Raw genomic sequence first — 27,820 nt, forward strand, 5'->3', positions numbered from 1 at the left:
ATTGCAAAGATACTAGTAAAGAGCTAAATTGAAGAGTTGGGCATTTATTTGATGGGCAGATTTTTCTCTCTGTTTTTCCCTTACATCTACATACCTAAAAATGATATTTGGATGTTTGATGCAGTCTCCTATGCCAAGTTAATGTATATTATGATGTGTTAGGATATTACACTTATTTAACCTTGTCTGAAATGTCAGAGATGCCTTTAAGTAACACAGATGTGGATTGGCTCGGGATGAGCACAGCCACTCAAATCTATTTACTAGTGTATCACTCCGTCTTTCACGTGGCCCTGTCAAGCTTCTTCTTGACCATGGGAAGGGGACAAAGAAAATGAGAACTTACTTGAGAATTCACCCTGCAGGTCTTGGCACTAAAAGACGTTAGAAGCCAGTGGGTGGGAATCCACCCCCTCTGAACTTCCTAAAACTGAATAAGGCAGAGACATTGTTTATTTCTTGGTCTGTTGGAGCAGTCTCCTTCTGTAGAGAGTCTCTTCTCATTCTTCCTTTAATCCCTGCTTCCAAGTACAATATTGTCATGGCTGTAATTACATAATCAGGTGAGAAAATAATTCTTAAAGGCCAAATAATAATTTCTTTTTTAAGGTGTCAGAGCCTGTTCCATCAAAACAAGTCTGATGATGACGAGTACAATCTATTATGTGTGTTCACCATTATTCTGTGATACTCTTTTCACGTAGAGCTTTGTTGTGGTTTCTTCACATCACTAACTCCAAACTACATTTCTTCTTAGTTGCTTTCCACTGATAAATCAAGAAACAAATATTCTTTCCAACACCCTCAAAATTATATTATGGAAACATTGCTCTGAGCTGTGGGTTGGATGCATTTTCTTCAATATTTTCCTGGATGTAAAGCATCCAACTCGTACCTCATTATAATAATAACAACAGCATACCAGGTAATGCCTAAGACCGGTATTGTTGAATAAAAATATATTATGTTGGCTACAGATGCACTTCTAAATGTTCTACCACCCACATTTTTTAAAGTAAAACAAACAGGTGAAGTTAATTATGATAATATATTTTATTTAACCAAAATACCTAAAATATTATCATTTTAGTATGTGCACCATTTGAAAGATTACTAATGAGATATTTTATATTTTTCCATACTAAATCTCCAAAATTCTGGGTGTATTTTACACTTCCCCCATATCTCAATTCATATGCTAAATTTTCATCAGAGATACTTGATCTGTATTCACATTTCATAAAATGTGCAGTCAAAAAAGTAGAGTCACATACCCAAGTTATTCTAAACACACTTAAAAGTTTGCCAATAACAGAATTGGGTGTTGGTTTTTAAGTTGAAGTTCAGTTGTTTCAAATAAAATACAGGTAAACTTCAACTCCTTAGTCCTACTGGCCACATTTCAAGTGCTCAGTAACCATATGTGGCTAGTGGCCATAGTATTGGTTTGCATAACCCTAAATTATATATATATATATATATATAATTTATCTATCTATCTATCTATCTATCTATCTATCTATCTATCTATCTATCATTGCCATATCTCTTTGTGGTAGGTATCATCCCCCCTGGCGCCTATGAGAGTACAGAGGTGCAGAGAATTTAGTAACTTGGCTCAGATCACACAGATAGTAAAATGGTAGAGCTATGTTTGAACCAGTCCATGTATATTTGAATAAAAAGGCCAGGCTCTTCCCACATGCATTTTTTTCACATTTATTTATTTTTTTTATTGAGGCCTAATTTATGTATAGTAAAACTTACCCATTTTGGTATGCAGTTCTGTGAGTTTTGATAGGGGTATGCAGCTGTGTAACTACCACCATAATCAAGATAGAGAACTGTCACCCCAAAATACCTCCTTGATGGCCTTTTTGTAGCCAACCATATTCCCACCCCAAATCACTGGCAGACCAGTCTGATTTCTTTCTCTCTCCTGTTTTGCCTTTTATGGGTTTTCATGTGATTGGAATTATACAGTAGATAGTCTTTTGAGTTTGGCTTCTTTTACTTAGAATCATGCATTTGAGAATCACCCATGTTGTTGAATATCAGTAGACGTTCCTTTTTTTTTTTTTAATTTCCGAGTAGTATTCCATTATGTGGATGTGCCCTGGTTTGTTTATTCATTCACCAGTTGAAAGACATTAAAGTTGTTTCCAGTTCTGTGTGGTAATGAATAAAACCTCTATGAACGTTCATGTAAACAGAAGTTTTTCTTTCTCATGGGTAAATACCTAGGGGTAGGATTGCTGGGTTGAATGTGGTAGAATATGATTATAAAAAGCCACCAAGCTGTTTCTAAAGTGGTATTCTCATTTTGCATCCCCACCTGAGATGTAAGAGTTCTGGTTGCTTCACATCTTCACTGACACTTGGCATTATCAGGTGTGTGTGTGTGTGTGTGTGTGTGGCCACTGTGAAAGGAGCCTAGTGGTACCTTAGTGTGAGTTTAATTTGAATTTCCTAAAGACTATGTGGAACTCACCAGGATGGATAAAATGAGACTCTCTGAGTCATCTTAAGTGTTCTGCTTTCTTTGCCCATCTTATTGATGTTCCCTTGCTTTCCCTGTCCCTTGTGCCTGCTCCCCACCCTTGCCTTATCATGAACTTGAGTGACCCATCTTTGGCCAGATGGACAGCTGCTTATAGACTCCACAGGCACATATTTCCCTGCCTTACCTTCATCAGCCCCTCACCACCAGTTCCACTCTAGGGACAGCCCAAGGCAGACCATGGTAATTGCTTTTCTCAGCAGAGCCCTGGTTTCCTTGTCCTAAGGGCCCAGGGAGGTGAGAAACAGATGCCCATACCACCTGGACTCAGTGCTCTGCCAAGAAGCTGCTGTCAGTTCCCCTTCATACCTCAAATTGATTTCCAGAAGGAAAATGGGCCACACAAGCCTGTACTTGTACTACCATCTTCTGTGGGCACCATCCCAAGCTGGTGCCCTTCTCTTTGAACTCTGGGGCCGGCAGCTGCAAGCCATGCTTCTGATTTTAAACAACAGTGGGAGGAAACATGGTCAGAGTTTATCAGATGCCAAGTACCTCCTTGGGTGGAAGAGTTAAAATGGGTGTCTCATTCTCTCATTCCTTTATATCGTGTGTAGTGAGGCTCAGTAGTGTTTCATGATACTTTTGCATCAGAGACATACATGTGCCTACATGTGCACACATGCATGTGTACATGGGTATGAGTCCTAGGCTGTAGCATACATGCATTTTGTACTGGGGTTGCAGTCAAGAAGTTTGAAAGCTGTTGGCCTAGGGCACACAGAAGCAAAGTGCCCTGTAAACTTATAGCCTATTTATACACGATTTAGAGCCAAGAAGCAATTCAGTAATAATGTAAGGGTTTTGAACAATCCAAATAAAAATCAGAAGTGTTCTGGTTCTTTCGGACTGGAGGGAGATGGCTCATATTCGACTATAGGAGAAAGTCCTTCAGAGCTGCAGATGGCTTCCCTGTGTCTTTTCAGACCCCACTCTCCAGATTCTGCTCTCAGAATATGTAGGGAATACGAAAAATGCCCATCTGAGTGGTGTGGTGCTCAGTGAGAAAATGTGGTAGTGACCATTCCGTTTGCCAAAGACACTCATCCAGAAGAACCCAAGAGGCAACTGAATGGCTAGTAATTGATGCTGTGATGCATCCAGCTAGGAGGCAGTGGATGGGGGTGACAAGAGCCCCACAGGAACAGGCTCCAAAATCTAAGTCGGACTTGTAAATTTCTCCAGGGAGGTAGACACCAAGGCCCTGGGCACATGTTGGAGGGGACCAGCTGGCTTATAGGAGAGCATTCTCTAGAATCATCATCTGGTGGTCCAACAGAAAAAGTACCAGCTCCATGGCTGAAGAAAATACCAAAAGGCCTCCATCATACAGATGGTTCTATCCATTCTCTGTGAGGAATAATTGGTAGTCAGGTTTAAGAGAAACACTTTTGCAGTTGGTTTTTAATAAAGACCGAGGTGATAGGAGAGCCTCAGAGCCTCTAGATGAGCATAGAAGATGGCAGTCTTCCCAAAATGGCACTGACTTTAAGCAGCTGGGGCAGGGAGGGTTTGTCCGGTAAGGACAGAACTCTGACACCAGTGCCCCTCCCCCCACCTTGGCTTCTGTCCGTACCCACCCTCTGTTCAAGTTAGGAATTTAATCATTTCTTTGTTGGCCATTTGTCAAATTCCCCTGGTGGTGTCCTTCCCAGATAAATTCTGTTCTCCTCTTGACATTCTTTGTCCATTTTTTGTTTGTTTTTATCTGCGTTGGCATTCTTTTTCAAGGGCAGTCAGATTACTTAAGAAAAACAAAAGCAAAAACAAAAACAAACTTCTTATTTCACCCACTAAATTATGTCATTAAAAAAAATAAAAGAGCTCACTTCTATAAAATTCTTTCCCACTAGTATTCTCTCAGTTAACCATGATTCTCAAAGAATGGGGAATAAATACACTTAAAATTCTGAGAGATCTCTTTCCAGAAAACCTGTCATTCAACTTCATGTTTATATACATTTAAATGAGTTGACTTGCCTTTTGGCTTTGGAACATGCTGAGATTGTACAGGAAGTTAGGGAATCTTTCTTTGAGGTACTGTTGTCATTCAGAATATCTGTTCTTATTGCCCAAAATGTAGACGTGGAAGGAATAAAAGTTTGAGTTGAATCTGACTTACTCCAGAACACTTCTGAATCATAAATTTCTTTTAATTCTCTAGCTTCTTGTTTTGTGGCGATGATCTTCTCCCTTCTTCATATCAAGGGTATGCAAATTCCAGTAGATCAGGAACTCTGGCAAGAGTGCTCTGCATTTTCTCATGTATCCATGCTTAGCCAGCTGAGGAAAAAGAGGAAGGGCAGAGTTGATTTTGTCTATTTCAAAGTGACCATTGGCTGAGACCCAAAGGTGACATGGAAGTTATGCAGGATCACACAAAGATGGATGCCAGGTCACCAAGCTGGGTTGTCTGCCTGAAAATATCTGCCTCACTACTAATCAGGAGGCTAAACTTCCAGCCTTAAGGACTATACCTTAATGCTTTCAAAATCTGCCTACAAGCTCCTCCTGAGCCAAAGTACATATTCCACAGAAGGGGTAACTCCTTCGGTTGTTATCCCCACCACTGCCACCTCAAGAGGGAATGTTAATAGTTAATCAAGGATAAGATCCTATGAACAGAATGCAGAAACATATAAAGTGGGAAAAAGCAGATGGGTCAAAGGGCAGTGGGACATCTGGGTCAGGGGCAGGTGGTAGAGGGTGCAGAGATGAACTTAAACTTCTCCCAAAGACCACATGGTATATGGCATTTCTCACCACGTTCCTCCTCTTCTCTTCTTTTATACCCCCAACACCCTGTGGAAAGCGCTGGGGCTTCTCCCAGGGCTTCTCCAAGATTATCAGCATTTGGCCCAACATGGTTCTCCATCTCTTGCCCTTTTTCCTAGGTAGCAGGTATCAAAGGGATATTCTTGGCAAACAAGAAGGTGGATGACCAGGTGAAGACGTATATCACTTACAACAAGGGCAGAGACTGGCGCCTACTTCAAGCCCCAGATGTGGACCTGCGTGGAAGTCCAGTACACTGCTTGCTGGTCAGTCACCCCATCTCACATGAAGTCCACAGGGCAAGCTGGTGACCTGGGGATGTCCCATCAGGGGCTTTCTTCCAGCAAGGGGTCTTAGGAACTTGCTGGGCAGGCATTTCCCACAACCCTCAGGGCGTTGATCTCCAGGCTCAGATTGCCATACCACTTGGATGGAAAGCTCAGTTGAAACTCACAGGCATGTACTGAGAATACACTGTGTGCTCCAACTCTTAGTAAGATAAAGACATGTTTAAGAGACAGTGCCTGCATTCCAGAGTCCCAGACAGGGCTCAGGAGTAGAAACACCCCTGCTAACTGATACTGATATGATTCAGTTTGATAAGTGCTTGATAGATGTCAAGGTAAGCAAAAGTTGCCTTGCCAGCCCAGGAGAGGTCAGGATGGTATGTCCACATGGGACAGTGGTTACTCTGTCAGCATTCCCAGGGAGTGCCAGGTGTATGGAATATTGAGGTAGGCACTCTGGAGGACATGATGCATAAGAAGTTTTCTCTGCCCTCAGGTGTGTGAACTCTAGGTTGGGAGGGAAGGCAGGTCATTAACAGTGAAGTTCATGAACCCTCTGTGCTGTCTTAGAAAGGACCTATGTGAGAAACTCTTCCAAGGCCTCAGAAATGGTTATGTTTCTCTCTTAGCAAAAAGTTGCCTTTTGCCATTGTTAAAAAGATTTATTACCAACTTTCCACACTGTAGACATTATGTTAAAAACTGAGGATATGGGGGCGGACAGGGCCTTTCCTTTTTTTTTTTTTTTTTTTTGTAGATTTCAATCTAACCCCCTCTTTTCAGCTGGGGTTCCAGGCAGATCAGAGCCAAATGCGCACCCACCTAGGAGCTGGTCATAGTGTGAATTTTCTTTTTTCCTAGGCCTTACCCATGGCTTTGTCTTATTTTCCTAACCTAATTTTCTTCTTTCTCCAATTTCATCATTCTCTTGTTTTTATTTATTATATAGGATACCTATCTATAAATCCCTCATCCTTTTTAAGAACACCTAAAAAAGGATAAATGAGTAAATAAATTTCTATTAGTTTTAGACAGTGTCTTCAAACATTTTAGGTAAAATTCAAGTAACATTATAAACAGGAGTCAAATAATGTGAAGGAGAAACAGAAACAATCTGGTTGAAGAAGAGGGTAGAGGGCCTGGAGACTGCTTTACTTAGCTTCCCGGCTTCATCCCTCCCAGTGGCCGCCTACAGCTCTAAAAAGCAGGATGTGATGGTCAAGATCAGAAACAGGGGAAGGTCAGGATCATTCTGTGGGAAGGAATGGTCAGGGAGGCTTCCTAAGGCTGACCATGGACTGGACCTTGATGGATGGGGCAAGTATGAGGAAGGGAGGGGAGGCCTACAGTTGTGATGGGGGCAGCTTCTGATGTGAGCATACTAGCTGCCTCAGGCAGAAATGTCTCCTGCCCAAATCTTAGTGTGAGACTGTTTCTGGAAGCCTCATCTCTGGTGGGGCAGGGGTGTGTGTCAGAAGTTTGCCGAACGAAGCTGTTTTCTTCTCCATTTTAGCCCTTCTGCTCCTTACACCTGCACTTGCAGATCTCTGAAAATCCATATTCCTCAGGAAGAATTTCTAGCAAGGAGACAGCCCCAGGACTTGTGGTGGCTACAGGTAAGAAAGACATTCCCTGTGCTTCTTCCTCCCTGACAGCTTCTGGAATATTTATCACCTCTTTGGACTCATTTGAACATTTGGGTGAAAGTGATGGGCACTCCCCCCAGAAAATAGGCAGGGTCATGGAATCCCAGGGCCAGTCTCGTGACCCAGGAAAAGAGCTCCAGACACTTGTAACTTCTAGGTTACTGCGCATCCCACACAGTCACAGAGCTGTCCCCTGTGCTTAGCAAGAGGCCAGAGTTCCTCTCAAAGTAAACTGATCAGAAAGCTTGTTTGTCGTAGGGAATTCTCACTTTAAGACACCTTTGATATATGAACTTGCTAGCTCACCAAATATAAGTTGGGGCAATTTTCTCTTTACACAGAGGATTCTTTGCAAAGGCTTTCACCCCAGAGCTGTTTTTAATCAGGAGGTCTCTGGTGCATGTAAAGGTTTGTTTACACATGATTAACCACTTGGCTGAGAGCCTGGGGGAAAGGGCAAAAAAACCCCTAAGGTTGCATTGTTGGAACCACTGTCCAGTGATCATCAATCGGAAATGAAGATAAAGCAACTCTGCAATGAAAATGAAAATCTCTGGGGAATGTGCTCTGATTAGCATGCGTTTGATTTACATGTACCTTTCAGGAATACATTGATGGCATAAAGCAAGGCAGGCTTCTAATCTCCGAAGTTAGAGTTCTGGTGTTAGGCTTTTCTCTAATGAAAGCAGATAAAGTCACAGTGATTTCCTGAGATGGCACATTCTGTCTTGTCTCATCAACCCGAACCTCTGGCTCCTGGGTCACTGCTCTCCTAGACACGACTTCCTTCTCCATGCCCCCAGCTGCAGGAACTTTGAAACACCATCGGTGACTGACCACGTGGATCAGATTTGCAGCGAGAGTAGTTCTCAAGCATTCTAGGCCATTTCTCTCAACCCCATAGGGATTGAATCCCCGTATGGAGCACCACTGGCGTCAGGACAGGCTTCAGTCCAGGTTAGCAAGAGATGAGGGCAGGCTGTGTTGCTATTCTGGCTTGGGGAGTAATCCCCACACTCCCTAATCCTTGTGGGTTGGACCTCCCAACTCAGGGACTGCAACATTCTCTGCCTCTTCTCCAGGCCTGCTGGACACCCTGGCTTGGAATAGAAGCAACATGGAAAATAGTAATTAAAAAAAAAAAAGAAAGAAAGAAAAGAAAGCAGTAATCAATAATAAAAGTTAGTATTATTTAATATGCCAACTATATAGCCAGGCATTGTCGTATGTGACTTAACCACTCTGAACTTCAGTATTTTCATTGGCAAAGTGGGGTTGACAGTATTGACATAACAGAATTGAAGGATTAAATGAAGAACTAGATTTAAGGTGCTCGGACAGTGCCTGGGACATATTGAATGCTCAATACACATTAGCTGTTATCATCAGTAATATTACAGAAATTTAACCCTGGTCTTCATGTATCAGAAGACTGTGATTTATACATCTTCTTCAACAGAATCCATAAATCATATGCATACACTAGACCTACGCTGACTGAATGAATATACTCAGGAACCCTGGTGTCCTGCTTTCCAAGCTGAGCTCTGACTCTAGCCCTGTGAATTTGGCTTAGTTCTTCAACCACTGGGCTTTGTTTTCCCCATTTTTAAAACAGGTTTCTTTTTTTCCTACCTTGTGGGAGTTTGTAAAACTTAGAGATAGAAGAGTATGTCCACAAGATCCAGCAGAGTGCTCAGAGCATAGTGAGGTGGGATTAGTTGTAGATTTTACCTGTGACCATTGTGTGCCCCTAAATTAGTTGCATGTTAAGCTTTTATAAATTAACAAACATGGACACATTAAAGATGTGTTTTTATTTTATTTTATTTTATTTATTTGAGAGAGAGAGAGAGCAAGAGCAAGGAGGAGAGGCAGAGGGAGAGGGAGAAGCAGACTCCCTACTGAGCAGGGAGCCCGACGCGGGGCTCGATCCCGGGACTCCAGGATCATGACCTGAGCTGAAGGCAGTCGCTTAACCAACTGAGCCACCCAGGCGCCCCAAAGATTTGTTTTTGAAAGGTTTTTGTCCATAGACACTTGACCCTTGAACAACATGGGGCTTAAGGGTGCCGATCCCCACATAGTTGAAAATCCACATATAACATTTGAGTCCCCGAAACTTAACTACTAATAACCTACTGTTGACCAGAAGCCTTACCAATAATATAAATTGTCGATTAACACATATTTTATATGTTATATGTACTGTATACTGTATTCTTACAATCAAATAGGCTAGAGGAAAAAAAATGTTACTAAGAAAATCATGAGGAAGAGAAAACACATTTACAGTGCTGTACTGTATTTGCTGGGAAAAAAAATCACAAGTGGACCCACACAGTTCAAATTCATGTTGTTCAAGGATCAACTGAATATCAGAATTTACTAATGCCTTTTCCTCTCCCCCTTTGTAACACTTATAACTTTGTATGGCTCCTTGCCATACAAATGGCCCTGTGACATTGGGAGGGATGTAACACAGCTGAAGAGATCCTGACAGAAAGGCAGCCGTGGGTCATGGGCACATGCCTCCTCATGCCCAGCTTCTCCTTACCATGCTTGTCCGCTATCCCTGGGAGGTTGTTCGCTGTCAGGAAAATAATTACGAAGTCAGCCAAGGATGTCTTCAGTGGCTGGCATGGAGCCTGTCTCTCCAGGGCCCTTTTGCACATCCTGTCATTTCACCTGCCTCTGGGTATCTGTGACCCTGGGCTCACTCTTGTCCACTCCTGCTGCTCACCGCCTCTTCCCCTTCACTCTGAGGTGGGGTCTCAGGGGAGCTGCGTGGAGACCAGGAGCCATCTCTAACTCCAGTTGAAGCCGTCTCAGAAGGCAGATGGAATTCCAGTCTGGAGAGTCTGACAATTGCCTGTAGCCAGCAGGTACACCAGGGTTCTAAATATTCTTACCACTGTGCTTTCAAGCCTATGCGTCAAGACCTCCGGTCTTCATGGTGCCTTACAGTGTGCAAAGCATTCTCTGTGCTTCAACTGCGTGGCAGCTCTATCATGTGGAAACGGTGATGAGTCTTCTCCTCAGTTTACAGAGGAGGTGATGGAGGAGGAATAGGAAGAGGTCTCAGGCCCACACCGACACTCACTCTGGCTTTAGTTCTCTTCTGTCCAGCTGGAGCTAGTCCTGAGCCCCTTCATGTGCTGGCTGCACGCTACCCCCGGCTCCGTACCAGGCTTCCTAGAAACTGAAGCTCCATGGAGGCACATCCCTCCCTGCAGTGCATTGTGCACTGTCTGCTTCCTTTTTCACCGAGCCCTTCATCCTCTGAACGGGCATCTGGGCTGGTGAGAGAAGCATCTCTTACTCCAGAGGACTACAGAATTCTCTCCATCTCTTTATGTTTTTTTTTCTTTTTTTTGCACAAGTGTTTAACTAAGAAGCAAAGAAAGGTAGCCCCGAGAGGAAATGGTTTTTTACAAGTTGTTTAAAGCTGCCAAAAAGGGCAGTGGAACCTCCAGGATTTACCAGCTAAGCCATTGGTGAGAGAAACTCTGTGTCCCTCTCTGTGTCTCTCCTTCCTCTCTCCCATTGCACCGCTTCAGTGGGGAACATCAGTGGGGAATAGCTACATCTTCCAACCTGACCAGAGACCACTTCGGGGAGCCTCCTGGTTTCACTTTGCCAGTGAGGCATTTTCTTCAAGTCTTCCTTCTCTGACACCAGAACCCAAATTCCTCCTATCAGAGATTCCCCATGGGGCCACTTAAGAACTGCCCATGTTCTAAGAGCCAACTGTCCTGGATACAGCTTTTCTGTCCCTTCCTCTGGGAACAAACTTTCTGGTTCCTGTGGTCAGCAGCATTTCTTTCAGGTCTCCTTTCAGTTGACCGAAGATATTTCCAAAAACAGACTTCGCTTATGAGCCTTGGATTCTCATCACCACAACACCTCCAAAATCAGTCTGGTGGAACTTTGAAAGAGGGGCTTAGATAGTTGACAGAACCAGCTCCTACAGAGGGTACAAAATGATGAGAGAGATCCTAAGAAGCCATGACAGCAGGGACAGCAGATTCCAGGTCAAGGGTGACTCTGTTCCTGCCTCTGTCTCTCGCTCTCAACCACCTTGGTAGACATGACTGATTGATCACCATGCTCTGTTCTTTTGAAACCAAATCTCTGGCTTCAGAATCCTTCTTAGCAGACAACCATCACCAAATGATTGGAGTTGACATTCTCTGTCCCATCCCTCTTTTCTTTCTTCATCTCTGTCTTCCACAAACCCTATCTGGAGAGTTGAATTCCAGATTCCAGGCAGATCTCCACAGAGCTGCTCACTGTGCCTCTCCCTGCCCCTCTTGCACCTACTGCCTGAGCTGTGAGCCCCAGGGTTATTTTTGGAAGCCTGAGTGTCAAAACAAGTTGGCTAGCTATGTACTCCCTGGTGCTGATGGGAGTTTGACAAGCTGTAGCCTGGCTTTAATTTCTCATTTTGAAGCATTAAATGTCAGGAGCTCAATTAACATTTTCATTATTGCATTTTTATTGTGCTCTTATTTAGGCTACAGATGTGTGGGAGCTAACGTTCCCTCCCTGCTATTTTTAAAGAAAAAAATATCAGCCAAAATGATAAATTCTTACATCTTTAGGGTACTTTCCTGATTCTTGATACCTTCCCAAAAGCACATCAACATTGGAACATGGTTTAATCATTTGTTGACTCATTCATCCATTCCACAATTATTTATTGAGCGATTAACTACTGCATTTGGGGCACTGTTCTGGGCTCTGAGGTGGGGGGTGCCCATTGGGGATCCTTGGGCAACATAGGTAGACTAGAAAATCTTGATCACTGCCTTTTTTAATGAACATAACTGCAAGGGGAAGAAAAAGAATGGGAAAGAAAGAATGAAGGGGTGTTGGGATGGAGGCAGTTAAGAGTGGCACAAACCAGATGCCTTCTTTTCCTGCCCTACTTGATAGCCATGATCTGCTGAGTACGATCATTTTATTCTGGGCACCCTGTAAACTTGGTTACATAGTCTATATTATTGGGTCATTCAACTGCTTGGCATACAAGGGACAAGTGGACACGTTTAAGTTGGAGGCACACTCACATGTATACACATGGACACACACATACCGGTTTTCCTTAGGCTACAATTATACATGAGGAGGAAGTTGTCCTTAGGCCCAGCTTCTGCACGGATGTCTACTGTTCCACTCTTTGCCACCTTCAGGAGCACCTATCATGATCAATTTTAAGAGACTGTTGGTAACAGCATGAATAGTTCAAGAGATCCAAGCTCATTAATATCGAGTCTTTGATTCTTACCATTTAAAGATGCATTCCTGTCATATTATTTACTTTGGTTCCCGTGTTGTTTTTTTCTTCTTGCTGGGTTTTTGATATGATACCAAGAAAGCACTATACACATCAACTTTATTTTTATTTATTTTAAAGGAATTTTTAAAAATTAATTAATCATTGTTTTTAGTAATCTCTGCACCCAATGGGGGGCTCAAACTCATGACCCTGAGATCAAGAGTCACATGCTCTTCTGAGTGAGCCAACCAGGCACTCCACATCAACTTTAAACATAACTTGGAAAACTTTACTCTCTGCCGCCTTCCCCCCAGTCCCAAATCTGCAAACAATTATAAATGATCTGCTTATGTTTCAGGCAACATTGGCCCGGAGCTCTCATATACTGATATTGGTGTGTTCATCTCTTCTGATGGGGGCAACACATGGAGACAGGTAACTGGGAGAATCGGGGACAGGGAAGAGGCATTTAGGGCAATTTCTACCCTCTCTTTTTCCTGTAGATTCTCAGGCTCAGTATGAGTGTGGTTGCAAAAAAAATGTGGAAACAACTGTTCAGTTTGGTCCATTTTGGCTGACAGATGAGCAGCAGGGTAAAATGGAAGCATTGGGTGAGAAATAGGAAGAACCAGAGTTTTCCCATTTTTTCCATTCTTTCATTCAGCAGTAAGTATGGGACAGCCACTGGATGCTAAGTACTGTGCTGGTTTCTGGGGATACAACTGATGAACCTTTTCCTATCATTAATGTGCCATGGGATCTGGGCAGATAGGTCTCTTTACCTTGCTGGATCTGTTTCTTTATCTACAAGATGAGCAGGTTAGAATACTAAAAACACAAAGCTGTGGAAGTCTCTGGTGGGTTAAGTATTATGTAGGCCCAGCCTTAAGTAAGAAGAAGCACCTTAATAGATACATCACGACATGAAAAATTAATTCAATTTTACAAACATTTGTAGCACACTGTCCAATAGAACTTTCTGCAAAGATGGAAATGTTCTCTGTCTGTGCCATCCCATGTGTCTATTGAATACTTGAAATGTGGCTAGTGTGACAGAGGAACTGAATTTTTTATTTTGTTTTAATCAATTTAAATTTAAATTGTCTCATGTGGCCACTGTATTGAACAACACAGATTAATACAATGTCAGTAGGTGTCAAGTACAAACCTGAGGAGGCAGTTGAATATTTTGGAGTCCTTTTCCTCAAGGAGTTCAAAATTAAGTAGAGAAAACAGCTTCATAAATAACTAACTGTAGTTTAGAGTGATTTTTTTTTTTTTTAAGAGAGAGAGAAAGCGCCCATGAGCAGTGGGGAAGAGCAGAAGGGAGAGGGAGAGAATCTTAAGAATTGTAAGAGAATCTTACATGGGGCTTGATCTCAGGACCCTGAGATCGTGACCTGAGATGGAATCAAGAGTCAGGCATTTAACTGAGCCACCCAGGTGCCCCTGAATATATTTTAGTAGCATTTTTAGCCTGCAGAGCAAAGGGAAGAATTACTTCTACTGGGAGAAACTGGGAAAGATTTCACAAGAAGAGTTGACATTTTACTAAGTCTTAAAGGTGAAAGGTTTTCACCTGAGGAAGATGAAAGAGGAACACTGAACATCTTGATGTAGGTGCAGCCACCATCTGCAATCTAGTTGGAAAAGTTCCAACTTGGATCCCTATATGAAGCTGTCATCACCATCACCAACATCACCATCACCACCCCCATTGCCACCACTGTCACCACTACCACCATCAAAAGAAAAATTTACCAAGAACCCACCAGATGCAACCAGCTATTTTAATTAAGTACTATAAGGCATACAACAAAGAATAAGTTAAGGTTCCTACCCACAAGGCCATAATTAGGCAGATGAGAAGCAGACACATAATTCAGAACATATCTTCAGAATAAAAGATAATCTCATTTAAGTGTCAAATGAGGATGGAAACTAGAACTTCAACTCTTCTGGTACAGAAACTCCTAGCAACAAACCATTGTCCCTCCAACTCAAGAAATAGCTCACCTGGCCGGGTGACTACTGCAACATTCCTTCCTTGTGTTGTTACTACTTTGGTTTTCTTTTTCTTTTTCCAAATAGCTAAGGATTCCAGTTTCCACTCCAGTGTTGGACAGGGCAATTGTTAGCAGTGGCCAGAGTGATAGAGAAGAAAGTGAAAAGATAATGGTGTCTCTCTCTCCCCCATGCCAAGTATCTTGTACCCCTCATCCTCGGACTTCAATCCAGCCTCTCCATTATGTGGCTTAGCACAGAGCCTACCTTTGAGCTCTGGAGAGAAAACACTGGCACTATAGGCCCAGAGTCCATTTCTATCTGTTAGAGAAATGAATCACCCTGAGGTCCTTTTTGCATTGAGACTACCATTAGTGTGGATATTTTTATTTCCTTAAAAGGCAAATGTGAGAAAGGAAACCAACTGAGAGGTTAGGCCTGAGAATCCATTTACTTTTTCTCTATGGTGTTCCCTGGGGCATATGTACAGGAGACCCCATTCCTCCTGTTCCCTCCCTTTTGAATATGTTTATACCTCCCCTACCTTTTCTACTATGGTTCACTTAATCCACCATCCCAACCTCTCCATCTAGGCTGTAAGAACCACCAGTAGTGGTTAAGAGCTACAGGAATTGTCCAATTCCACTTTCTTCCAGAAGATCTAAAGTAGGAGGTTGGTTTTCAGCTGCAGAAATGTTTTTTTCCTGTTTCAGGTTGGAGATACAATAGTTATATATAATAGAAGCACTGATACATGTGGGATCACCTCTGAAGTTCTCATAGCTCAGAGCCTGGCATCATAATAGGTGCTTAGGAAATGCGTATGGCTAGATGGATGAATGGATCACTGAATGCATGAATGAATGAGTGGACAGATGGATAGGTAATGGACAAAGGGATGAATCAAAGAATGAATAACTCTGGATCCCTGGAAGCACTGTGTTCCAATGCACATTCAGAGTAAAGATCTGCAAGGGCCCAACTTAGGCCTTCATCCAGCTTGCATGGAAACCTAGGAGATGGTGGCTCAGTCTAAGAACTCAGTCATCATGTATACCATAATGTCTAGAGAAATTGTCTTTACATTCCTAGACAGTTTATGAACAACACTCTAAGATACAGACCATTTATAAATTAGCAAAAATCTGCATAGATGAGAAAGAAGAGAGAGCTGAGTAGTAACTTACTCGGATGCCAAGGTGGGGAAGCATTTTTGAAGTCATATTTTTCCTTTGGGTTATCTGGCTGAGCATCTTGTCTCAACTTCTTGTAGCACACTGGTTCACAGTACTAGTGGAGGGAGCCCTGGAAATACCATTTGACTGGCTTTGGGAGAATTATTTGTTCTCTCCAAAGCCCATGTCCTCATCTATTAAGTGGGGATAATAGTATTTGCCAAACTACCTGATAGGGTTGTTGGAAGGCTCAGAACCTAGATGAAACAATATTTGTGAAAGACTTTGTAAACTGTAAGCACTATGCAAATGTAAGGTGTTGCTAAGATTGTTGTTGTTGTTGTTGTTGTTGTTGTTCCAGATCTTTGATGAAGAGTACAATGTCTGGTTCCTAGACTGGGGTGGCGCCCTCGTGGCCATGAAACACACACCTCTACCAGTCAGACATTTGTGGTAAGGACAGCTCCCTACCCTATTAATAAGCAATTTTTTTTTTTTTTAGTGGAAAGTGTTGGGACAAGTTTTTCTGTATGACTTTATACCCATTTACCCATTTCCTCTTCCATTTATTCATCTATACATCCATTTATTACACATCCCATCATCTAACCCTCTGGTAGGCCAGAAATTTAGATGGGGAAGTATGATGATTAGAACAGGGCGGTAGGAATGGGGGCTCAGATAAGCAGAAAAGACCAGGAAGGACCTGTGAGTTCAAGCAGACAAGATTAAGAATCCAAAATACAGGAAATGGAAATTGCCACAAGAAGAATGTTAGGTTCATGTAGTAGATACAAATTTCAGTTCTAGATAATTTGAGTTTAAATGTCTGTGAATATTTAAGCAGAGATGATGATTTTTCAGATATATTCATCTGATGGTCAGGACAGAGGTCTGGGCTGACACTCTAGATTTGGACACATTAGCCATTAGATGGTAGGTGAAGCCGTGGCAGTGGTCCCAATGCCTCAGAAGAGTGGGTACAACAAGGAGAAACCAGGGATTCCTGCAGAACACTGTTAAATACCAACACACAGAGCAGAAAATAAATTATGGAACAGACCAAGAAGTAGACAAAACAATAAAAACACAGGAGAAATTTTTCTTTTTTTTTTTTTTAAGATTTTATGCATCAGAAAGGATGAATACCCAACTTTTATATCAACATGGATGGGACTGGAGGAGATTATGCTAAGTGAAATAAGTCAAGCAGCAAAAGTCAATTATCATAGGGTTTCACTTACTTGTGGAACATAAGGAATGGCATGGAGGACATTAGGAGAAGGAAGGGAAAAATGAAGGGGGGGAAATCAGAGGGGGAGATGAACCATGAGAGACTATGGACTCTGAGAAACAAACAGGGTTTTAGAGGGGAGGGGGGTGGGGGGATGGGTTAGCCTGGTGATGGGTATTAAGGAGGGCACGTACTGCATGGAGCACTGGGTGTTATATGAAAACAGTGGATCACCATATCAAAAACTAATGATGTATTGTATGGTGACTAACATAACATAATAAAAAAGATTTTATTTATTGGACAGAGATAGACACAGCGAGAGAGGGAACACAAGCAGGGTGAGTGGGAGAGAGAGAAGTAGCCTTCCTGCTGAGCAGGGAGCCCGATGCGGGGCTTGATCCCAGGACCCCGAGATCATGAGCTGAGCCGAAGGCAGCCATTTAACGACTGAGCCACCCAGGCGCCCCAGGAGAAATGTTTTCATGGATGCTGAAGAAAGGGGTGATCAATAGCACCAAATTCTATAATCAGACCAAATTAGTTATGGAATGAAAAACAATCTAAGATTAAGCAATATAGAGGAGTAAAGGAGGTCATTGGTGATCTGTATCAGAGCAGATTCAAAAGAGAAGTGGGATTGAAAGGTAGATTACAGTAGATTTATGAATGAAATGAATGATGAATGAATGAATGAATGATAAGCAATGGAGTGAAGTGGAGACAGTGTAGATAACTCTCAATAAAGTCAATTATGGAATGAGGTTGAGTGTGTATATACATGACCCTCCAGTGAGGACAAAGATCTGTGAGAATATATTTTGATGATGATGATGAGAAAGATTTGTGAGAATATATTTTGATGATGATGATGATGATGATGATTCTGTTGTTTGTTTTGGCTTTTGGCAGGGGATGAATAAGTATCATGTGTGTTTATATGCTGAAGGGGAAGAATTTCAGGCTTCAGATGCAGCAGAGTGAATATTTGAGAGTGAAAATTTGGCAGTAAAGGGTATGCTATCTAGAGTACAGTTGTTGGGATGAGCCATGAGCTGGAGGATGGACTCTGGCTTAACTCCCAGATGCTTGATTTTGGGAGACTCACCCTTTTAAAGTCAGAGTTTTACTGGGAAGCATCAGATTGTAACCAGTAAAAGATACAGGACTTCCAGGTGCCAAATTCAAGCTTAAGTCACCCTGGCAAGGACTTAAGAAGGTTTCTCTCAGTTATTAAGTTAAACCATATCATTTTGCCATTTTTGTTGGTCAAAACTGGTCAAATATCATCAGTTTCTTAGAGCTTGAGGTAACATAAAGTCCAGTGGTTTTATCTACCACTCTGTCTTCATACAGAGAGATTATGAGATTAAATTTTGAAAAGATGCGTGGAGCCATTTGTAAGGAAAAGTACTCTACCAACTCAAGAATGAGCTTGTACAAGTTCCCATTGTAATTCTTTATCATCCCTTTACTACTGATTATATACTTTTTGGATAAATTAGAAGCATGAAATTACTTAATACTAATGATAGGAGTTTTTGAGGAATTATATTCCAGGCACCATTCTAAATCCTTTACACGAATTATCTAAGTTAGTTCTTTAACAACCCTATGTATGTGGGTACTCTTTATCACATGTTTATAATGGCATTGAAATGCAGACATATTAAGTTCTTTGCTCAAGTCTACACAGCTAGTACCGGGCAGCACTAAAATAGGCCTCTGTTATGGCTGCTCTTCTCTTTTTACTGAATTTTCCAGATACTTTAATGAGTACACAGAGGCTTATCATGTGGCCCCAGCTCTCTGGGAGATCATAGTCAAGATAAGGAGCTTAGTCCACATATCATCAGAAATCCAAGCAATGCCTGCTTAAGCATGCTGGCCATGTGTATTGCTGCGATCTTAGCACAGGATGGAGTCCTGCCTAGTGTGTAAGGGGGTCTTCATGTAGCTGCTGACATGAGAGTTAATTCTTGAAAAAAGGATGCCCTGTGTCAGAGGACTGATGAAAGGCAAGCCAAGGGAAGAGAAACTGTTACCAAAGCCTGGGATTCAGGAAAAGTAGGGAGTGTTCAGAAAATATATTTGATTAGAATAAAAAATGGGAGAAAGTAGAGTGGGTAGGACTCAGAAGAACTTAAATGCCAGGTTGACCCCGTAGATAATACCCTCTACTGCAAAGACCTGCCTTCTTGTGGAGGGAAGAACTTGTCTACTGAGGACTGAAGAGCACTTGTACTCTCAGAGAGGATTACTTAACTCTTAAAACAAGTTCAGTTGCTTATTTGTTTCTTAACCAAGAAAGGCAAACTTTTTTTAGCTCCATCATGATGTTCTAAGAACTTCCGTTGAGGTCTCAATCAGAAAATCGGTAAATGCCCTGCAGACAGATATAGCTGAGCAGATTTCTTCCACTTAAGTCTTGAGAGAAGGGGTGGCAACCCCATCTCTCACTTGACCATCACCCTCCTGCTCTTTCTCCTTCATTATGGTAGGAACTTAGTACTTACTTAGTGGTTGATTTCTTTTTTTTTTTTTTTTTTTTAGATGTTGTTTTTTTTTTTTTTTTTTTTTTTCTACTTGATTTTTTTTATTGTTATGTTAATCACCATATATTACATCATTAGTTTTTGGTGCAGTGTTCCATGATTCATTGTTTGTTCATAACACCCAGTGCTCCATGCAGAACTTGCCCTCCTCAATGCCCATCACCAGGCTAACCCATCCCCCTACCCCCCTCCCCTCTAGAACCCTCAGTTTGTTTTTCAGAGTCCATCATCTCTCATGGTTCCTCTCCCCCTCTGACATACTCCCCTTTTCTTCCTCTCCTGTTATCTTCTTCTTTTTCTTTTTTCTCAAAATATGTTGCATTATTTGTTTCAGAAGTACAGATCTGTGATTCAACAGTCTTGCACAATTCACAGCGCTCACCATAGCACATACCCTCCCCAATGTCTATCACCCAGCCACCCCCTCCCTCCCACCCCCAACCACTCCAGTAACACTCAGTTTCTTTCCTGAGATTAAGAATTCCTCATATCAGTGAGGTCATGTGATACATGTCTTTCTCTGATTGACTTATTTCACTCAGCATAACACCCTCCAGTTCCATCCACGTCGTTGCAAATGGCAAGATCTCATTCCTTTTGATGGCTGCATAATATTCCATTGTGTATATAAACCACATCTTCTTTATCCATTCGTCTGTCGATGGGCATCTTGGCTCTTTCCACAGTTTGGCTATGGTGGACATTGCTGCTATAAACATTGGGGTACACGTACCCCTTCGGGTCCCTACATTTGTATCTTTGTGATAAATACCCAGTAGTGCAATTGCTGGATCGAACGGTAGCTCTAATTTCAACTGTTTGAGGAACCTCCATACTGTTTTCCAGAGGGGTTGCACCAGCTTGCATTCCCACCAACAGTGTAGGAGGGTTCCCCTTTCTCCACATCCCCGCCAACATCTGTCGTTCCCTGACTTGTTAATTTTAGCCATTCTGACGGGTGTGAGGTGGTATCTCATTGAGGTTTTGATTTGGATTTCCCTGATGCCAAGCGATGTTGAGCACTTTTTCATGTGCCTGTTGGCCATTTGGATGTCTTCTTTGGAGAAATGTCTGTTCATGTCTTCTGCCCATTTCTTGATTGGATTATTTGTTCTTTGGGTGTTGAGTTTGATAAGTTCTTTATAGATTTTGGATACTAGCCCTTTATCTGATATGTCATTTGCAAATATTTTCTCCCATTCTGTCGGTTGTCTTTTGGTTTTGTGGACTGTTTCTTTTGCTGTGCAGAAGCTTTTTATCTTGATGAAATCCCAATAGTTCATTTTTGCCCTGGCTTCCCGTGCCTTTGGCGATGTTTCTAGGAAGAAGTTGCTGCGGCTAAGGTCGAAAAGGTTGCTACCTGTGTTCTCCTTTAGGATTTGGATGGACTCCTGTCTCACGTTTAGGTCTTTCAACCATTTGGAGTCTATTTTTGTGTGTGGTGTAAGGAAATGGTCCAGTTTCATTCTTCTGCATGTGGCTGTCCAATTTTCCCAACACCATTTGTTGAAGAGACTGTCTTTTTGCCATTGGACATTCTTTCCTGCTTTGTCAAAAATAAGTTGACCATAGAGTTGAGGGTCCATTTCTGGGCTCTCAATTCTGTTCCATTGATCTATGTGTCTGTTTTTGTGCCAGTACCATACTGTCTTGATGATGACAGCTTTGTAATAGAGCTGGAAGTCCGGAATTGTGATGCCGCCGGCTTTGCTTTTCTTTTTCAGTATTCCTCTGGCTATTCTGGGTCTCTTCTGGTTCCATACAAATTTTAGGATTATTTGTTCCATTTCTTTGAAAAAAGTGGATGGTATTTTGATGGGGATTGCATTGAATGTGTAGATTGCTCTAGGTAACATTGACATCTTCACAATGTTGATTCTCCCAATCCATGAGCATGGAACGTTTTTCCATTTCTTTGTGTCTTCTTCAATTTCTTTCCTGAGTATTTTATAGTTTTCTGAGTACAGATCCTTTGCCTCTTTGGTTAGATTTATTCCTAGGTATCTAATGGTTTTGGGTGCAATTGTAAATGGGATAGACTCCTTGATTTGTCTCTCTTCTGTCTTGTTGTTGGTAGTGGTTGATTTCTAGAGCCTTTTGCACAAAAGTTTCCTTGTTCTAAGGAAAAGAGGAATTTGGTGGCGTTATTTCCTTTTGGGGATAGGAGAAGTGAGTATATCTGGTGTGGAACGAAGGGACTAGAGAGTTTTGATTTTGGTTCATCTTCCATCCTCACATCTGACCATTCAGTCTGTTCTGCAGTGGTTTCTCACCCAAGACCTGATCACTTCCCAAAGGAGCATTTGGGAATTTCTGGAGGGAAACCATCCAAGGTTTTGGATGGAAACCTTTTCCAAGCTGGAAAAATTGTTTAATATTCTCTCAGGGATATGTAAGTAGGATAAAATCGTGCCTCTCAAAGTTACCAGTACAAAGTTTGCATTTTCCCTTGCTCCATGAAATATCTCTTTTGTTGGTAGAAAATGTTTGCAAAACTCAGAAAGAAAATAGCTGCATTCCCATTCAACTTCCTCTTATAATAATGATAATACCACCCTCCCTGTGTTTGCCTACTCCAACTCACAAAGTATTAAACATGATTTTTCACACTAAGCTTTTGAGATAGAATTTTCTCCATTTAAAGGATGTCGACACAACCATTTGTCATAAATGCTACACATGTTTCCTTGAACTTGAACAGCACCCATGATTTCTGCTTACTTGCCTACCTGTGAATGCCATTCTCTGTAAATCTCTGCACTGGTTAAATGGCAGCCCTTGAGGACGTGTGTCAGAGCACAACAAGAAATAACCCATTCAAGAATTCTCCTTTGCACTTCTCTTTCAAAGGCTAAGTGAGTGTTTTGGAAGGACTTGACTATACCATTATCACCACTGTTTCTTTATGAGATTCTTGACTGATTTTTGTCTCATGCTTATGAATTGCAAGCTTGTGAAACTTAAGCAGTTTCTTCATCACCAGTGGCTTCTAATTAAGTCACAACCTTCAAGGTAAACAAATAGCTCATTTTAAATGAAAGAAAAGTTATCCGTTCATTGCTATTTTCTGTGTAGGCCTCAAACTGATGTTATTTTGTACACAGATGTATATATATTTGCATAGGAAAAAAACCCAACACCAGCCGACCCACTCTTACACAAGGGTAGGGTGGTTCTCAAATTTAAATAATAGCTATATTGCCTTTCAGAGAAAAGAGGAGTCATAATTGAAAAGCTGAGGAAATGTTAGCTAGACTAATAAGGCATGCTGTTTCCCATAAATTGAAATGATAGGTAGCTAGATATGCATGAAGACAAAACAGCATACAAATGAACCCATCTGTTTGTGACCGTGTACGTTTGGATACATAGAGATTAGAACCTAAGTGCTGTTTCAGGTAAGCCCTCCATCCAGTATTTTCTTCAGACCATGGATGCATTAGGGTGAAATGAATAATGGCGCCCTATGGAAGGCAGTGCTCTAATAAAAACTTGCAATAGACAGAGCTACTAATTGGCAGGTAGACGGGGGTCCTACTGTTTGCTTAGCCCTGACAAGCTGTCAGTGTCTCCTTCCAATAGGATGTTCTTGGAAACAGGAAACGAAACATCACCTGGCCCTTTGTGTTCCTTTGTTTTTCTATAAATGGTTGTGAGCGCTGGTGTCTTGTCCAGAGGCACATTGCCATGCAAACAATAGTCCTAACCAATAAGCTCTTCTGAAAAACGAAAGTGCACATGTTATTGTGAAGAACTTCCCGGTCGCTAAACTGCCACCTCCTCATGTGTTTGTGATCAAGAGTGATGCAACTGACCAAAGGGAGGAACACTGATTCTCAATGACCATTATAGCACTATTTCTGTGCTAGAGATTCTGGGGAGGACTTGGTTATTCTTGGAAGATTCTGTTCCTTTTAGTGGATCTCATCTCAATATCATAAAGTCATAGATGCTAGAATAAGGAAGGGTTTTAGAGAATACGTAGTTTGGGTTCACACCTAGTGTGGCAGATACCTCTCTGACACCCCAGAGGATCACCCTACTTCACCACAATGCCACAGAGCTGAACAACTCACATATACCCAAGACAGAGTTCCCATCTTGTATAATGGCTTTAGCTGTTAAAAGATTGTTTTTATGCTGAGCAGTAGTGAATCTACTTATAATTAATGTCCATTAGTATCTGTTCTGCTGCCCAGAGCTATGCTGAATAAGTCTGATCCAGAATTGCACATGATATTTAGAATCATAGAGCTAGAAAGGACCTCAAGAGATTTCTTTGTCTACCCTTTCTAAGTTCTGGAAAATGATCAGAGATGCAACTGAGAACAGATTTTATGCATTTATGCATTCATTCCTCACACATTCATTGAGCATATACTATCTATCCAGCATTCGTTTAAGGGCTGGGTTGTAAAAGTGAACAAGACAAAATACTTGGGAGCTTAAATTCTTGTGCAAAAATATTTGTTCTCTTTGGAATAGTTATGAGAATGGAAATATTTTCTCCTTTATTTTATCTGTATTTTTAATTAATATTTTTATGCATCCAATGACTGATTTCTTTCACAGACATTTCCCCTTTTCAGTAGTCAACAAATAGGTTTGTTTTTATTTGTTTAACTACAGCTTTCTTACCAAAAAAATTAAAAGGCAAGGTAATGAATTCAGCTCTATTCTTCTTTTCCCTAAGCTATCTTCAATTCATATAACCTGTTTCTAGAACAACCTGTTTTTTAACTTTAATCACATTGATTGTCAGTTTCTCTACAAGGATTGTAACTAAACCTAGTATTTAGGATTTAGTAGGATAATTTCTTCTATTATTCACGTTATCTATCTGTGAACACATACTAGACTCACAGTGGCTTCATCACCTCTCACAATAGTGTCATTTCTAGAACACACTTATGATTGACAGTGACCCTAGTTGTTTTCAGTTTGAGCTTATCATTAGTTACTGTTTTCCTTTCTCTGGCTGTGGGGCTTTTTTTTTTCTTTCTTATTAAACATTCTGCTTTAAGTTAGTCCTACCTTAAAAGTGACTTCCAGATCTATATTCCCAACTTTGATTACTTCCTGGAAATTTGGATCCATCCATCCAAAGGTCTCCTTGACAGTACATCACAACATGGAAGTCCAAAAAGCATCTAAACCTTGAAGTGAACCAAACAGAAACAAGCAGAAAGCTTTGCTTCTCCTGTTCTTCCCATTTCCCGATCTCAACTGCTTAACTGTAAAAATCTATGTTGTCCCTGATTTCTTTCTTTTGCTCAAGCAACCTGTATACATTCTATCACCAAATCCTATTGATTTCACCTCTAAAAATATCCTTTCCGTCTCTTTCTTTCTAGACTACTGTAATGTTGATCCAGACCACTTTTCTTACATGGTCTCTTAAAATTGTTTCTCTTTCCCCTAGTTCATCTCCTTGTATCCATGTTGAGTCCTGACAATCCATTCACTATAAAGAAATGAAAATTATGTTTTAAGGTTTAAATCAAATCCTATTTCTCTCATTTCAGCTGGAAATAAGGTCCTTCATGGTCTTCCTGGCCTTATTTTTTATTCCATTTCCTTCTACTAATCTATTTCCCCACTAACCTAAGGCCACTGACTGTCTTTCTGTCCTTCCCACACAGCACCTTCCTTTCACACTAGATCTGCCCTCTGTTGGAAATGGCTCTCACCTGGGTCTTTGCATAGTTTAAATGTCACCTCTTAAAAGAGGACTTTCTTAGATTTTCAGTACAAAGTAGCTATGCAGTCATCCTCTATCACATCACTCTGTTTTAACTGTCTTCATGACAAGTATTTATAACTCAGATTTTTTTTACAACTCATATTTTTCAACCCATTTGTCTGAATATCGTTTGCCTTCTCAAGTTAGAATGTAAATTCTACTTAAGCTAGGGCCTTCCCTTTCCTGTTCACCACTAGATCCTTTGAACAGAGGCCACTGCCAGACCAGGCACATAAGAGGTGTTAATAAATATTTGACCAAGGAAATTTATTTTATTTTGATCTTATAGTCCTGTCTTGCCACTACTTGGAGGTCTGTTGGAACTTCATTTACATCTATCTCTCTGAGTAGTGACATTCCTACCAATTTCACTTTCAGCTGTGGACCTAATAAAGAGTTCCCAATTCCTTTGTCTTGACCATGAAGGAGCTACTGAACTGAGTGGGGGAAAGAAGGTGCATCCCTTGGGGAAACCATTCACTATTGTTACTTCAGAGCATTAAGGAAAACTCCTAGCAATCAAAAAAGACTAGCTCTCACAAATGGCAGGCCGTCCAGACCCAAATTTCTGATACCTAAGAGATTAAATTTTCTCATGTCCTATTTTTGGGAGTTTGTTTAGAGAGTTTTATTTTGTTTGGTTTTTAATAATTACCTCAGCTCACAATCGTCATGTGTTAGAAATTACTAATCTCTTAAAGTCACCTGCATGGCACAGTCCTGAGCTTCCAAGTGGTACGTTGACCATAAATGAAAACTGCGGGATCTGTTCCTCGCCCTGGCTCTGTAGAGCTGTCCCCTTCCTTATGCTTATAAGCATGGATTATAATGGCTTCCTTGGACTTCAGTTATTGTATATGCTAGCTTTCCCACCTGGGTTTTGGCATTTCTTAGTTTTTCTTCTGATCTCATTCTTCCTTCTAACTCATGCTTCTTCCCCTTCTATATGAAATCAGTTCATACAATAGGCCTCTTATCTCCCACTTTTTCTTTCCAACTTGGGCTTGGCTTTTCCTTGACACCTCCATCTCAGAGCTAGAAGGCTGTGATGGCCCCTCCTTGTCTACTCTGTGGTATTTTGTCTTCATATTGTACATAGTAACAATGACTGTCTTCTGCCTTGTTCTCAATGGCAGTGGCATGAAGCCTCCTCCTTCCCTGGGATGCTGGTAGCACCCACTGCTATTTACTGTGCTAGTGTTAATAATGACCTTCAGTGGTCAGGAAATTCTGAGAAGGACAGAGGTCATCAGCTCACTTTGGCTTCTTCCTATCAATACAATAATCAGTTTATCCTAGTCGCCCAAACAGAAAACCAAACAAATGATTTCTTATCTCCTAGACTTCTCTCCTAGTTAAATAGTTAGTGGCCACAGCATACTCGAAAACAACTATGATTATTTTAAGAACCAAGCAGATCCATGTTAAGAAAGGTGAAGTCCATTCTCAATTGTTTTCCATTTTGAAATAAGAAACTCATTTTCAAGAAAAGCCATTCAGATCTGCCCAACATTCTCTAGGTCAACTTGGTGGTTATGTAACCTTCATCCTATTAAAAAAAAAAAAAAAGTGTGAAATGACCAAGTTCTTAAAAGTCAAGACAATATTGTTAACTGTCATCATCATGTACATTAGATCCACTGGATTCACCCCTCTTGCATAACTGCAACTTTAAACCCTTTGACCAACGTGTCTTCATTTCTCCCTCCTGCCCCCACCCTGCCACCCCTGTTTGATCAAGACCGGCTTGATTGTGGCAGTCTTTTCACAATGTATACATATATCAAAATATCAAGTTGTACACTGTAAATACATACAATTTTTACATGTCAAAAATAACTCAATAAAATTGTTTTTAAAAAGTTAAGACAGACACTGATAATTTATGAACTCATAAAAACGTAATGTCAGACTGTCTGCTTTCCTTTTTTTTGTGAAGATAGACTTAGGTATACCACAAATTAAAAAAAAAAATGTTAAGAAAGTATAAGACAAAGAGAAAGAGCCAGAGAGGGTAAGAGAGACAAAGAAGTAAATACGTAGAGAATGGACTGAGTAGGTTGACTAGTAATGGGCAGAGGGACTCCTGCATCCAGTTCATGGATGCCAGCATAAAGCATGCTTCAAAAAAAATGGATGGATTAGAAGAGTGTGGTAAATCATTCTTTATTTCTTTTGTTAATTTATTCATTTAACATTAAATAGTGCCAACTAGATGCCCATTTTTCTGCTAGGTACTAGGAATGCAAAAATGAATAGTATGGCCTTTGACCTCAAAAAACTCACAGTTCAGTGGAAAAATCAGACCTATATTTATTAAATATCAGGTAAGAAACATTATAATAAAGATGTATGGGTGGTGTTAAGGAGTCATTCAGCAAACCAGACATACATGACCAGTGAACTCCCAAGATTATAGTTTTGAATTGGTGGATTTAGAGTCCATTAAGAAGTCATCACTCAGCATTATAAGAGGAGAAGCCTACAGAGTTCCTTCAGTTGAACTCAGAGAATCCTGAGTTATGGAGTCAGGGAAGAAATTAAGAATTAATTTAGCCAA

The 27,820-nt window shown here is 41.1% G+C and overlaps 1 protein-coding gene across 2 annotated transcripts in view; it reads left to right on the top strand.

Moving 5' to 3' along the window:
* The window catches only part of SORCS3 (sortilin related VPS10 domain containing receptor 3), a 633,396-nt gene that overhangs the window by 524,653 nt on the left and 80,923 nt on the right, over positions 1–27,820 (top strand). For both annotated transcript variants that reach the window (XM_027597074.2, XM_035724341.1), the window contains exons 10-13: positions 5,455–5,601; positions 7,136–7,238; positions 12,908–12,984; positions 16,090–16,181. In XM_027597074.2, coding sequence (XP_027452875.1) covers positions 5,455–5,601; positions 7,136–7,238; positions 12,908–12,984; positions 16,090–16,181 — 419 coding nt within the window. The remainder of the gene's footprint in view (positions 1–5,454; positions 5,602–7,135; positions 7,239–12,907; positions 12,985–16,089; positions 16,182–27,820) is intronic.

This window comes from Zalophus californianus, chromosome 15 (assembly GCF_009762305.2).
Source record: "Zalophus californianus isolate mZalCal1 chromosome 15, mZalCal1.pri.v2, whole genome shotgun sequence".
Lineage (NCBI taxonomy): Eukaryota > Metazoa > Chordata > Mammalia > Carnivora > Otariidae > Zalophus > Zalophus californianus.